General features: G+C 35.6%; 1 protein-coding gene across 1 annotated transcript; it reads left to right on the top strand.

Annotated features, from left to right (window-relative positions):
* Positions 1–3,209: 3,209 nt before the first annotated feature.
* Positions 3,210–10,296, top strand: LOC145562608 (altered inheritance rate of mitochondria protein 25-like). The gene is made up of 12 exons (XM_081622940.1): positions 3,210–3,352; positions 3,595–4,046; positions 4,865–4,951; positions 5,447–5,488; positions 5,602–5,646; positions 6,994–7,059; positions 7,150–7,206; positions 7,453–7,514; positions 7,603–7,723; positions 8,852–8,929; positions 9,029–9,138; positions 9,908–10,296. The coding sequence occupies exons 2-12, from the start codon at positions 3,621–3,623 to the stop codon at positions 9,939–9,941; spliced, it is 1,128 nt and encodes a 375-aa protein (XP_081479066.1). The 5' UTR covers positions 3,210–3,352; positions 3,595–3,620; the 3' UTR covers positions 9,942–10,296.
* The last annotated feature ends 3,403 nt before the right edge of the window (positions 10,297–13,699 follow it).

The raw sequence follows: 13,699 nt of genomic DNA, 5'->3' as shown, positions 1-13,699 counted from the left end.
AGAATTTATATTTTTGTACTTACTATATGTTGAAAAGAAAAAAAGCAAGCTAAGGGTAGTGACAAATGATTTTGGACAAAAAAATGGATTTAGTACATTCCAAAAAAAAAAAAAAATAATAATAATAAAAACAAACATACTTCAACAACAACAAAGTCGTTTTGGGGTTAGCTAATAAAAATCGTTATAAGAAATTGCTCTATATAACGAAATTAAAAAAAAAAAAAGATATAATATCATAATTTTCAATCTATCACACAATATTCTTGTCAAAACAAATTCTATCGCATATAATTAGATTGTTGATTGAATCATGAAAATGAATGTATGTAGCTTTAATTTACAAATGTACATATTTGCCTTTTGAAATGAACATGTATTTGTTGTTTGAATTATGAAAAATGAACATATATAATCAATACAAAAATGAAAATATATGAGGCCACAAGTTTGAGCTCCACCAATTCCATTAAGCATGCTTGTTGGTTATGGTCATATTATGTGATTTATCATGTACGAATAATATTACAATGAATATCTATTAAAATGAAATGATAATTTATTTAGAATAAAAATGAACATTTAACAATAGGATTATGTACATAAATAAAAGTGAGGATATTGCAATGTTCATTATTACATAATAGAATAAAATTTATTAAAAATAACTACTTCATGATATAATGCGCGGGTGCTTTAATATAAAATGAACTTTTAAATATATGTATATGTTCATTCATTTCAAAATTAATGAATTTACTTGTTGAAAATGAAATGATCATGAATAAGAATAAAAATGAGCATTTATCAATATGTAAATGAACATTTATATATAATAAAAATTAATTTATCTTTTGTTGAAATTAATAAGCATATAACATGAATACTATGTAAAGAGGGGGGGGGGGGGGGGAGGTTTGATATATGTTAATTATCATTTTACATATTCAACGGGTAAGATGTGTAATTACTAATAATAACTAGTGTAACTTAGTTTTTTTTATCAAATACTTAGTGAAGGTTCAAATTTGACAGTTGTTTATGAACATGTTGCTCCTAATATGAACATTAAATATATACTATCTAGATGATTGCTTTTGAAGGATGAAATTTATATATAGTAGTACTCAAGGTAGGGCAAAAGAAAATGTTTATTTTCTTCTTAATAAAACCAAAATAAAATTGTGTATCACCAAAAACATAAATATTAAATTATACAATACAATTCCACATATATAATCAAACAAAATAAACTTCTCGATCCAAATTCGAAGAATTCAAGCACATGTTATTGGTTCATATTGGTTGGTGACTCCATGTCTTCTTGATTTCTTTATTTTTACTGTCTTCCTTTTTTCCTTGCTATTGTGTGGTTTAACTCATTATATCCACGATTCTTTGTTTAACTAACAGACAAAAATATATAAATTATTTTATTGGATTTGAGCAAGAATAAGGGTTAGAATGAACCAATTTTTTTCATATGAATACAAACATGGATGAGTATAATAATTGACATGATTGATATGGAAATGAATATCTATCAATATAAATGAACATGTAAATGAATTGAACATATATTACTATGTTAGTGTGGAACTGATCATCTATAAATATAAAATGAACAACTATTAATACATAAATGAACATATTTATGTAATTTAATATGAAAATGAATATTTATTAATATAAATTGAACATTATTAGTTTGAAAATGACCATGAAAGATAACGATCGATGAACATGAAATATACGTGAATAAACTCTTGAAGCTATCAATATTTGATTTACCATATATCCATATAAGAAAAGACATATATTGAAATTCAAAATTGAAATGAACATGAAATATTTGAAGAAAATGACTAAATAAGAATATTTATTAAAATTCTAATAATCGAATATTAATATGTGAAATTGTGAATGATCATATACTTTTATATGATTGAACATCTACCAAAATAAATATGAACATTCATCAAAATAATTTTCCAATCCAAACTATGAAATAAGGATGAACATTATTATAAAAATGACTATGTACTAATATATAAATGAATATGTATTTATCATTTATTAAAATGCGAATGGTAGCATACTAATATATAAATACTAATATATAAATGAACATTTAACAAAATGGAAATGAACATTCATAAATAAATAATTTTTTTTTAAAAAAAAACTACAAACTATATTTATTAATGCTTACAATTCTTCAAAATCTTTGTTTTCTTCTCTGAAACTGTTTCCTTCACTCTGCCAAAAAAAAAAAAATGTACTGATTTAATTTACTAGTTTTTCAATAAAAATTACTAAAACTATAGTATAATACTTGCGTTGATATACATTTATTATGGTTGACGTTTCGATTATGTTCCCCAAATACATCCCAGCAAAAAATTAGTAAAACCTAAGGTTCATACTCTTTTTCATTCCAAATTTAAACAAAATAACTTACTCTTTCGAATTTTGCGCCTTGTATTGTTGAATTTCATAGTGTTTGAACACTTTTGTGATAATTTTAAAACATTTTTACAATTAAAACTTTTGATGAGAGAGAAAATGGCAGACAAAGGGTGTAGAGAGAGAGAGAGAGTGTAGATAAATGATATGGGTGAGGAGAGAGAAAATGATTTGAAATGACTTTTTTTTTTTTTTTTTTTAATGTATATGTGAAACAATGTACTACAGGTAATGAACGTTAGAGGTTAGTAGAGGAGTGGAATCAAACGACTTCGTTTTGCATGGGGTGTAGGTTGAAGACCCAACACTAGAGTGTAGGGCTCAACTACTAATTTTATGCAATTTTAGTTGATTTTTTGGCCCGGCCCGAAAAGCCCGCATGGCCCGCCTAGTTTGGGCACACACTTTTCCGCCTCGAAGTTTAGACCGGCTTTACCCGATAAATGGACATATTTTTTGACATTGGCCCGGCCCAAATCCCCAGTGATCACCTCTACATTCTAGGCTATTCTACCCCACTGCATCAAGATATCGATCCCTTCATGGATAGCAAATTTTCTTATTTGTTACTTTTCGATAAATTAGGTTACAATCTTGCTTCCTAATTTTCCTATATCTTACTTTTCAAAAAAATAAAAAATAAAAAAATTACAATATTACAGTACTTTTTTTAATACTCGTACTTGTAAAAGAAAGTTGAATATGCATCTTGGAGAATTGAAAATAAATTAATAATGAAATAACACCCAAAAAAACGAAAGAAAGAAAAAAACCCAGATTGGCCAAAGAGTTCGAGAGGTTTCTAATTCGTCTGCTCCTCGGAAATCTCTCTCCCAAGTTTTACTACGACGATCACCAGAAGTTGCACCCTTTAGTTTTAATTAAGGTTTGTTTGTTATTTATTTTTTCTCATCATTTCACTGACTTTGGACTATAATTTATACATTAAATTTTTCTCTTGTATTTCCAAAAATTGCTCAAGAAATTGATATAATGATTCGAGATAATCAAACTTAGAAGATTGTAAAATCATGTATATTTGTGATAATTGATACTGGGAATTTAAAATTGGCTTTAAATTTTGTATTCTCAGCTCTTCAATTTAAGTTTATATTGTTTAAATTGCAGGAAATAGTTTGTCAAATCTATGTAAAATGAGTTGGAGTAAGAATTTGCAGCAAATTGTTAAGAATAATGTGTCAAGCAATTATGTGTTAAAGGGTGTTAGCACGACTGGCATTGTAAAGGGTACTAAAAGTTCAATTCTTGGGTTATTTCAATTACATGGGGGAGGGTTTGATTGTGATGGAAAACCCCAATTGCCCAAACATCCTATAGCAATGCTGGAATCTTGTCGGTTCAAGCATAGCGCCCGGAAGGAGCCGGGTTTGGACCGGGATTTTCTTGCTCGGCTTTGGGTATTAGACAAAGAATTGGGGAAGGCAATGGAGAGAAAGAAAATGGCTTATAAAAGGATAAGTAATAATAGAAAATATCATGGGTCAGGAACACATGTATTCAAGCAGCCCCCGGTTAGTCAATCTACTACCGGGTATTTGGCACCTACTTCTCCTGAGGAGGTAAAATTATTTTCTGTCCCCTTATGATTGGGTTAGCTATTGAGTGGTATGTTTTTTTGTGCTTATTATGAGCTATTGTATCCTGCATTTACATAAAATGGTGGATTCATTACCTTGTTTCGATTTTGTGAAATGGTGGATTCTGTTATCATTTGATAGAGCTGAACTGTATAGTATCATGATGCTTTTTGAGTGAAAATTTGGGCTGAAGGTTTTACTGGTCAATGTCTGTTTGGTTTGGGAACAAGTTGTAATGTTGTACGAGTATATCTCCAGGCTGACAAGTCAAAGCTTGGTTTGTCTTGTTTTGTTGATTTGATAGGGTCATATGAGGAAGGTATCTGCATCTATGAAGGGTTGGACTTTGTAGTGTATCAGTTAAGCTATTCCTGGAACAGAGCTTGGGATCATTCATACATCATTGTTTCATATTCATCCCTTAATTTGCAAGCCCAGTTATGAAACATATAGCCTTTAAATGGCAAAGATCATGGATTGATAACTTTGTGAAATCATTTAGGCTGTGCTTAATAGTTAAATGGTTGTCTGATTTCATTATTATATCTCATGCACATGTCTTTCTTTTGAACAGGATTTCATAAGCTGTTTATTTGTACTTGGAGGGTGTTATTTGTGTCTTTGTGATAGCCTATGGTGTATTAGCTTATTGTATAGTATTGTACTCCTACTTTTGGATAGCATCATGATTGTACGATTATGTGTTGTGTTTGAACTTGCTTTTTTGAATTGGAGCATTTACATTTAAATACCTGGTTTTTATATGTTAAATGTTTATAATGCTTTTGTCAATTTTGCAGGCTCAAGTTGCCCCTCTTCTTGCTAGAGCAACTTTATTAATTACCCGACATATAGAATGGGCAAACCTTGTGTTTGGCTTTGAGCAGGTAATTTTTGGTCTTGTTCAATAATTGCTATGTGTGCATAAACAAGATTAAAATAGTGTGAAGTTGGAACATTTTACTTGGAAAGAAACAAAGCCCAAAGTGACTGGGTCGAATTCTAAACTACCACAAACAATGCTGACTCCACAATGTTTAATCCCATATCAAATGATATAGTTTGCTTAGTGTACACATAGTGATGATTTAATTTGGTTAAAGTTATGGAGTTTGGTTTGATATTTGTAGCTATGATCTGTTTCAAAAATTATACCCCACTCTGCACTGTGAGCACTTGACCAATGCAGTACCACCCCAAGCTAAGCACCACCAATAATTTGTTATGGAGTCATGCTAATCATGAATATTTGTCAGAATCTTATATCTTTAAAAATGCGGATTTCAGGCGTTAATCATTCCCAGACCCTTCATTACCTGAAATTTGTTGCTATGTTATATTTCTTATAGTTTTATAAAAACGTTATTGAATATCCATTGCAGGAAAATCGGTATGCAATAGTGGATGTATGCTACCCTCAGTCTGTAAGTGCATGTGGCATTTACTTGAAGTTCTGTTGCATTTTAATGTCAGTTTTTGAAGGAAAATAAAGTCATTGTAGAAGTCTGACTTGGATTATTATGTGTGTTTTATCTAGCCTGTAGGCTTCATCCGTGAACAGAGTAATGTCCTTTTGAGACAGGTAACAAATTCATCATTATCTAAACATTATGAAAGTCATCATATTACATTTATTTATTGTCTTTTGGTCTGTAAGGGATTCTTTTGCTTACCTTTTTCCTTTACAGGACCTTTTAAATGCCTTGAAAATAGTTAATGGCTAAATACAGAAACCTGGTTCCGTGTTTCATTTACCACCGCCGTTTTTCGTTGCTGTTGGAAATTTCAATAGATATAAGAACTCTTTTATTGAGACAGTTGTTGAACAAATGATCAGATTTGACTCAGAATCATGCAACATTATAAAGCAATAATTTTCACTTGTGCAATCAATATCTTTATAGGAGGGTAGGAGACGAATAATGCTTATATTAAAATAAAAAAAAAAAAAAAAAAAAATCTAAACTATGCTACTGATGTCGTGACGCCTTACGCAGAACATCTTGCTTTCCATTACATCATCCTCTCCTTCAAAAGCATATGCTACATTGCAGTGTCCTTAAGTTTGACCATCCTTAATAACATAGTTAAACACTGAATATATATAGTTTAGGATATATATGATGGGGAATATAATAAATTATATCTCAATTAGTGTATTGTGTATTTTGGAATGGAAGGAGTATCATATGAAAATTTAAGACAATTAATTTCGAAGGGTGGAATAGTGTTTCAGAGAGACCAACAGTGTTCATTAAGCAGGAGATATGCAGATTGATACAGAAGAGGCACCTGTTTTCTTACCCTTCTTAATCTATCTCTGTAAAGGAAAAGGTTATGGCTGTCTGATGTAATTTATTGGTTTGCATTGGTGCTATTTTTTTTCTTTTCTGAACTCAGAAGGAGTGGTTCAAATATTTGAGCCTCGAATATTTGGAAGGGTGGATTTAGAAGGATGTGTATTTGATGGACTAAAGTTTATTGAAATAGGCTCATTCTCAGTCAAGAAAGTGGAAATTGGATTTGAAATATACTTCGTACAGTACATTCAGCATAATTCAAAACTTCAGATTGAAGTTTGAAAGTATCTTGATTGAATCTTAGACTTTTGTCCTCTAAAGGGATGTATTGATTCAAGTCTAAAGTTTACAAGTCCAGTCCAAATTAGCTAATTTTGATAGAATTGAACTAGTTTTTGAATTTTTATTAAGAAAACTACCTTTCTTCGAGATGATGAACTTGCATTTGTGACTTCAAATATCCAATGACTAAGCACTGACGACACTCTAAGATCAGATAGAATTTCTAGCAAATTTAACTGTGCGCATATGCTCATGGAAATTGAGCACAGTGAAAAATTGATTCTGAGTATGTTCAAAGTTTTGACAGCAGGAAATGTTTAAGGGATTACTGTTTTGCAATTTTGCAGTTTCTTCGTCTGAGACGTCCCTTTGTTGCATACATAACTGATGCATTAGGCACTGAACTATTCAGGGTATAACTCTATCTCTTCTTCTAAAGTGGTTTCTATCATTTTCACATGCGAATTTGTTAACTTTGTGGACTTGTTCAATGTAAAATCTAGATTCGTCGGCCGTTTTGGTGGATTACGAGCTCAATATATGCTGAGGTTAATGGAAAGGTATGCCATTTTGTTTTTCGAAAGTACCCTGATATTTAGCTCTCTTAGGCAATTAGTTTACAAAATGTTAGAAGTTCATGCATATGAAACTATTGCTATGGTTCTAAGTACTCTATTCCATTTGGATGACCCTTTCTCAATACGGATTTCTCTTATTTTCCTGTCTAATGATATATAATTGGAAAACTAGTGGTAATTACAATTTTCCATTAAGATCACAGCTCTGAAATCAATGTTTGTGAACAGGAGATTGGTGTTGTACACCAACGATGGCATCTCTGGAGGAGAATCTATGATCTATATTTGGGGTAATCTTGCCTTGCCTGTACATTTTTACTTTCATTGTTTTGATAGTTAAGTAGCCCTTAATTCATATATCATGCCTTAATTATGTAGAAACAAGCAGTTTGCTGTGGTTGAAAACCCTGGTTTTTGGAATTGGACATTTACAATGAAGGACGCTGATGGTAATGTGCTCGCAGAGATCGATCGTGATTGGAGAGGTTTGGGTTTGGAGGTTTGTTCTGTTTCCCATGCTCACTCAATCTCAACTAAGTGGCTATATTCTAATTGGGAGTCAAATTGAAGAATTGGGTAAAAATAAGTATTAAATAACACAAAGCCAGATGTATATGATTTATGCACAACTTTTTATTTGTGGGATCATGATTCAGTCGTCCTGATCTGGGGTAATGCATGTGCACTCTTTGTGATAAATGCTTCCTCATTAGTTAACAAATGTTGCAAATTGATTATAGAAAGTGGCCTATGTGAAAATTGTTATACATTTTTTGAGTGGATTACATTCCCAGTACCCATTCCTAACTAGGAGTACTGTTTAAAAGTTTAAAACAAATGCTAAGATTTAGGTGATCTGACTTTATTAGTTCTTAGCAATATTGTATTGTTTATGTTGGTAAAAAGCTTCGATCTTGTGTCAAAAAAAAAAAAAAAAAAAAAAGCTTCGATCTGCATCATCAATTTCTTAGCTCTGTTGTTGTGTTGAACATAGTAGGAATACCATTCAACATGATTATTTAATTAGTGTGTAAAAGAAGCAAGCTTCTACATGTTTCAAATTCTGAAAAATTGGAAGAAAAATTACATCAATTTTCAATGATAAGAAGTTATGCATGCGTAATATGACATGCCAGGCTTCAAATTTACAATTTGACATGAAATAAAGGGATGGTGCCAATAACTAAATCTACTCTGTGCCACAATGTCATGTTTGTCCAGAAACTAGTACGAATTGCATATGTAGCTCCTAATCTTGATTATTTTTGTTGTGGCCTTTATCTCCCCCCTCCCCCCACCCCCCCCCCCCCCCCCCCCCTTCCTCTGACACGGGGACAATAATAAAAATATATAAAAATACATCTGTGAGATGCTCTGTCTTCGCTTGCATGTGTATATGTGTACTGCTACTGCCACTAGGTCTTAGGAAATCACTCCTTTTCAGTGATTGCTGAATTAAATATTGGCACAGGACATCCTCAACTGTTCTGGTCTTCTGGACTTCTGAATAGAAAAAACTTGTGATCTGTTCATCTAGAGATGTATGTTATTGTTCTATGTAGTTAGAGGGGTTACTTAGCCAATCAATGCTTTTGTTATATTGATCTTTTCCACTCCAATGTATTAGGTATTCACAGATGCTGGACAATATGCCATTAGATTTGGGAGTTCTGATCCTGCATTGAAAACCGGCCCTGCAGAAGCGGTAATATGTTGTACCGAAGAAATAGAGACTTATGTACAATTGTGCAAGAGTTTAGATCCTGCTCACTAATTTTCCCTCTTTCCTATGCCTTCTCCGTAGGTTGAAGATTTAGAAATTGCCCGCCCACTGACCCTTTCAGAGAGAACAGTGGCGTTGGCTCTTGCTGTGTCATTGGATAATGACTTTTTCTCCCGACATGGTGGCAGCTGGTAAGCTGAGTTTTTATTTTGCAATTACTTTTATTTGCATGCACTTCTGGTAGCCCTTGCAATCTGTACTACACTATTGCCTACAGGCTACAGCTAATATCTTAAGTTGCATTTATAAATGTCACACCATATTTAAGCTTTAACTACCTGGAGAGTTATTGATTTTCTCATGGTATTGTGGATGAAATTATTTTCTGTACATGGAATTCCCCATCTTGAAATACAAGCACACCTTTTAAGAGGGTGATGAAAAGGAGTAAAATGCGGGCTATTTTGTGGCCTATGGTGTGTGCGTGTTTTCTAGGTTGGTGCATTTCCAGGAACAACCGTGTTTGTCAATGTTATTGGCCTAATCATGCGGGCTTCATATGCAGTCTTAAAAGGGATTATTACATTAAATTGGTCATTCAAGATAAACCATGTAGCTTGTGGCCTTTGTGGATGATAATTAATACTTTGTATTTATTTTCCTGCTTGAAAATCTATATGAGCCACTTGTGTGCGATCCAATATTAATGTGTATATCAGTATATGCCTTCACATATTAAGCTTCTTGAGGGATCATAATGTTCAAAATGATTCATTAGCGACATACCTTGACTAGCCTAGGAAGTGGAGTAGAAGAGCAAAATTATTACTTGGGTTTATATTTGATTTGCTTCTGCCTTCTGCTGATCTGCTTTTTTAGTTCAATGGTGGTTAAGTAACAGAATTTAATTATTGCACGATATGCACATTCTGGCTGCTTACTTCACTTTGTTGTTACCAGGTTCTTGGGCGTCCCATTTATTGTCACTGAGTAGAATACTGTGGCATCTCATGCTGGAATATAAGCAGATTCAAGTATGAATTAGAGGAATTTATTTTCATGGTCTCGGGCCTGTCACCTACTTCGGAAACTGCGTACACAATGTCGATACACTCATACACCTAACTGTACTGGCAATGTAAATGAAAGCAATGGGCTTTTCATTGGTGTGGTCGAGAAATCAAAGAATCGGCTGGAAGAGCACATTATCTGCCTGTTTTGTTTAAGGTTGCTACTGATTACTGATACAAATGTGAGTTTTTACTAATAAACTGTGTATAAAGGCGGATTCTGGAATATTTTTTAGGGAGAGTGGAATTTCCCTTAGAATAATGAAATGCATTATGGAATGTATTAACTCCGCCAGTGGGTTTCCCGCTGCCAGTCCCAAGCCTGGATAAAGGAGGAGGGTTACGGTAGGCCAGTGACAGCCAGTATAAAACTTCGTCACATCCCATGACATGAGCCAAACAGATATTTTCGTGGGGGCGTTCCCTACTCAGCGACGCGCTGCACTTCCTAGACCCGGGTGTAGTGATAAGTATGCAAGGGTTGCTAGGTCGTCGCCCAGAAGCGACGCGCCACATTGCCCGAGTGTGGTGTCAAATGAGCAAGGGCGTGCCATTGGGGCGTTCCCTACTGAGCGACGCGCTGCACTTCCCAGACCCGGGTGCAGTGATAAGTATGTAAGGGTTGCTAGGTCGTCGCCCAGAAGCGACGCGCCATATTGCCCAATTGTGGTGTCAAATAATCAAGGGCTTGGAGTTGGGATCAGGAGGGAGCGTGGGAGAAAAGAATTTAGTTTGCGGATTGGTTCTTGGAATGTGGGGTCTCTTACGGGAAAATCAGCAGAATTGGTAGAAGTAATGAAAAGACGACGCGTGAACATCATGTGCCTCCAAGAGACAAGATGGACAGGAGAAGGAGCTCGAGGCTTGGTTTTGGGGTATAAGGTATGGTATGTTGGGCAAGAAACGAGCCACAGAACAAGGAATGGTGGAGCTAGGAACGGAGTTGGTGTGGTTCTCGATGAGAGGTTGGCAAAAGAGGTGATCGAGGTCTATCGGAAGAACGATAGGTTGATAAGGCTGAAGTTGCTATGTGGCAAGGAGATTGTGAATGTTATCAGTGCTTATGCTCCCCAAGTGGGTTTAGATGCAGAAGAGAAACGACAATTTTGGGAGGACCTAGACGAGGTGGTGCAGGGTGTCCACCACTCAGAGAAGTTATATATTGGAGGGGATCTAAATGGGCACGTTGGGGCGAGCCGAGATGGCTATGAGAGTGTCCATGGAGGCTTTGGGTATGGGCAGAGGGACGCCGGTGGTGAAGCTATTATGGATTTTGCCCAATCATATGATTTAATTTTGGCTAATACTTGGTTTAAGAAGAGGGATTCACACTTGATAACTTTTCGGAATGGAGCAAATGCAACTCAAATAGACTTCCTGCTCACAAGGAGCATAGATAGACAAAGTTGCATAAACTGTAAGGTTATCCCAGGGGAGAGTGTGGTCACCCAACACCGGCTATTGGTAATGACTATTCGTCTGAAAGAGAAGGCGAAGAAAAAAGTTAGACAAGAAGAACCAAGGATAAGATGGTGGACCCTAAGGGATGCAAAAGCTAAGGTTTTTACAGAAAAGGTAATTGAAGAAGCGGATTGGGATGGAGAGGTGGATCCGGACAAGACTTGGTTACGAATGAAGAACTGTTTCCTAAGAGTGGCCAAAGAGGTCTTAGGGGAAGTAAGAGGAAGAACTTCGGTACAGAGAGATACTTCGTGGTGGAATGAAGAGGTGAAAGCAGTAATTAAGCAAAAAAGGGAATGCTATCAAGCCTTAGGAAAATGTAGGAGTGATGAAACCTTTGCAGCGTATAAGGAGGCTAAGAGTAAGGCAAAGGCAGCTGTTCGCCAAGCAAAAGAAAAGGCATATCAGGAGGTTTATGAAAAGCTTGATTCCAAGGAGGGAGAAAGGATCATTTATAAGATGGCAAAGAGAAGACAAGAGGCAAGGAAGGATATTGGCATGGTGAAGTGTGTCAAAGATAAGAACCAAATGGTCCTAGTGCAAGAGGAGGGCATCAAGGACAGGTGGAAGGGGTACTTCGATGAATTATTTAATGGAAGTAATGGAGTTGTGATAGGAGATACCTCTATGAGTGATGAAGAAATCAACATGGAGTATGTGCGAAGGATTAGGAGAGTAGAGGTGGAGATTGCACTGAGGAAGATGAAACCTAAGAAGGCGGTTGGCCCTGATGGGGTACCGATAGAGGTGTGGAGGTGTTTGGGTAAGATTGGTATTGATTGGTTAACAAACCTTTTCAACAAGATATGGACGGCTACAAGGATCCCACAAGATTGGAGGAAGAGCACCTTGGTCCCGGTTTATAAAAACAAAGGAGACGCTCAAGATTGTTCTAACTATCGAGGAATTAAGCTTATGAGCCATACTATGAAGTTGTGGGAAAGGGTGATTGAACAAAGGTTGAGGGCATGCACAAGCATTTCAGATAACCAATTTGGTTTTATGCCTGGGAGATCTACTATGGAGGCAATCCATTTGATAAGACAAATGATGGAGTTTTATAGGGTAAAGAAGAAAGATCTTCATATGGTCTTTATTGATTTAGAGAAGGCATATGACAAGGTGCCAAGAGAGATACTTTGGTGGGCAATGTTGAAGAAAGGTATCCCACGAAGGTATGTAGACCTAGTTAAGGATATGTATCGGGATGTGTCAACAAATGTGAGGACATGCGGAGGGTTGACAAAAGATTTCCCTATTACAATCGGATTGCATCAAGGGTCTGCATTAAGCCCTTTTCTTTTTGCAACGGTTCTAGATGAATTAACTAGACCAATTCAAGATGAGGTTCCATGGTGTATGCTGTTCGCAGATGATATCGTTTTGGTGGATAAGACTAAGGATGGGGTTAATGTCAAGTTGGAGCAATGGAGGCAAAGGTTGGAATCTAGAGGGTTTAAGCTAAGTCGGAGTAAGACTGAATATTTGGTATGTCGTTTTGGCACTCAGAGGGGGACAAGCAATGAAGTGGTGAGTTTGGATGGAAAGGATTTGACCATGAGTGAATGTTTTAAGTACCTAGGGTCGATCATCCAGAAGAATGGTGACATTGATCAAGACGTGACCCACAGGATTAAGTCAGGGTGGCTTAAATGGAGAGCGGCCACGGGAGTGTTATGCGACCGCAGCATTCCCTTAAAGTTGAAGGGAAAATTCTACAGGACTGCCATAAGACCAGTGTTGCTCTATGGTACAGAATGTTGGGCTTCTAAGAAAGAGCATATTAAAAAGATGGAGGTTACGGAAATGCGCATGTTAAGGTGGATGTGTGGAAACACTTTAAGAGATAGAATCAGAAATGAGGTTATTCGCAAGAAAGTAGGTGTGGCGGGCATTGTAGATAAATTAAGGGAAAATCGTCTGCGTTGGTTTGGACATGTAAGACGGAGACCCGAGGGTGCACCGGTGCGAAGAGTGGAAGAGTGGGACCATGGAGGGATTAAACGAGGAAGAGGGAGACCAAAGATGACTTGGTTGGAAGGAGTGAGGAAGGATATGAAGTGCATGGATTTACGTGAGGATGAAGTTTTGGATCGTAAGGGATGGAGGAGAAAGATTTATGTTGATGACTACACGGAATAATCAAATTTGGTTCATGTTAGCCGACCCCACTTTTGGGATTAAGGCTTTGATTGATTGATTGATTGATTGATTATGGAAT

This window comes from Chenopodium album, chromosome 10 (genome assembly GCF_948465745.1).
Source record: "Chenopodium album chromosome 10, dcCheAlbu1.1, whole genome shotgun sequence".
Taxonomy (NCBI): Eukaryota; Viridiplantae; Streptophyta; class Magnoliopsida; order Caryophyllales; family Amaranthaceae; genus Chenopodium; species Chenopodium album.
This window is presented reverse-complemented; position numbering and strand designations above follow the sequence as displayed.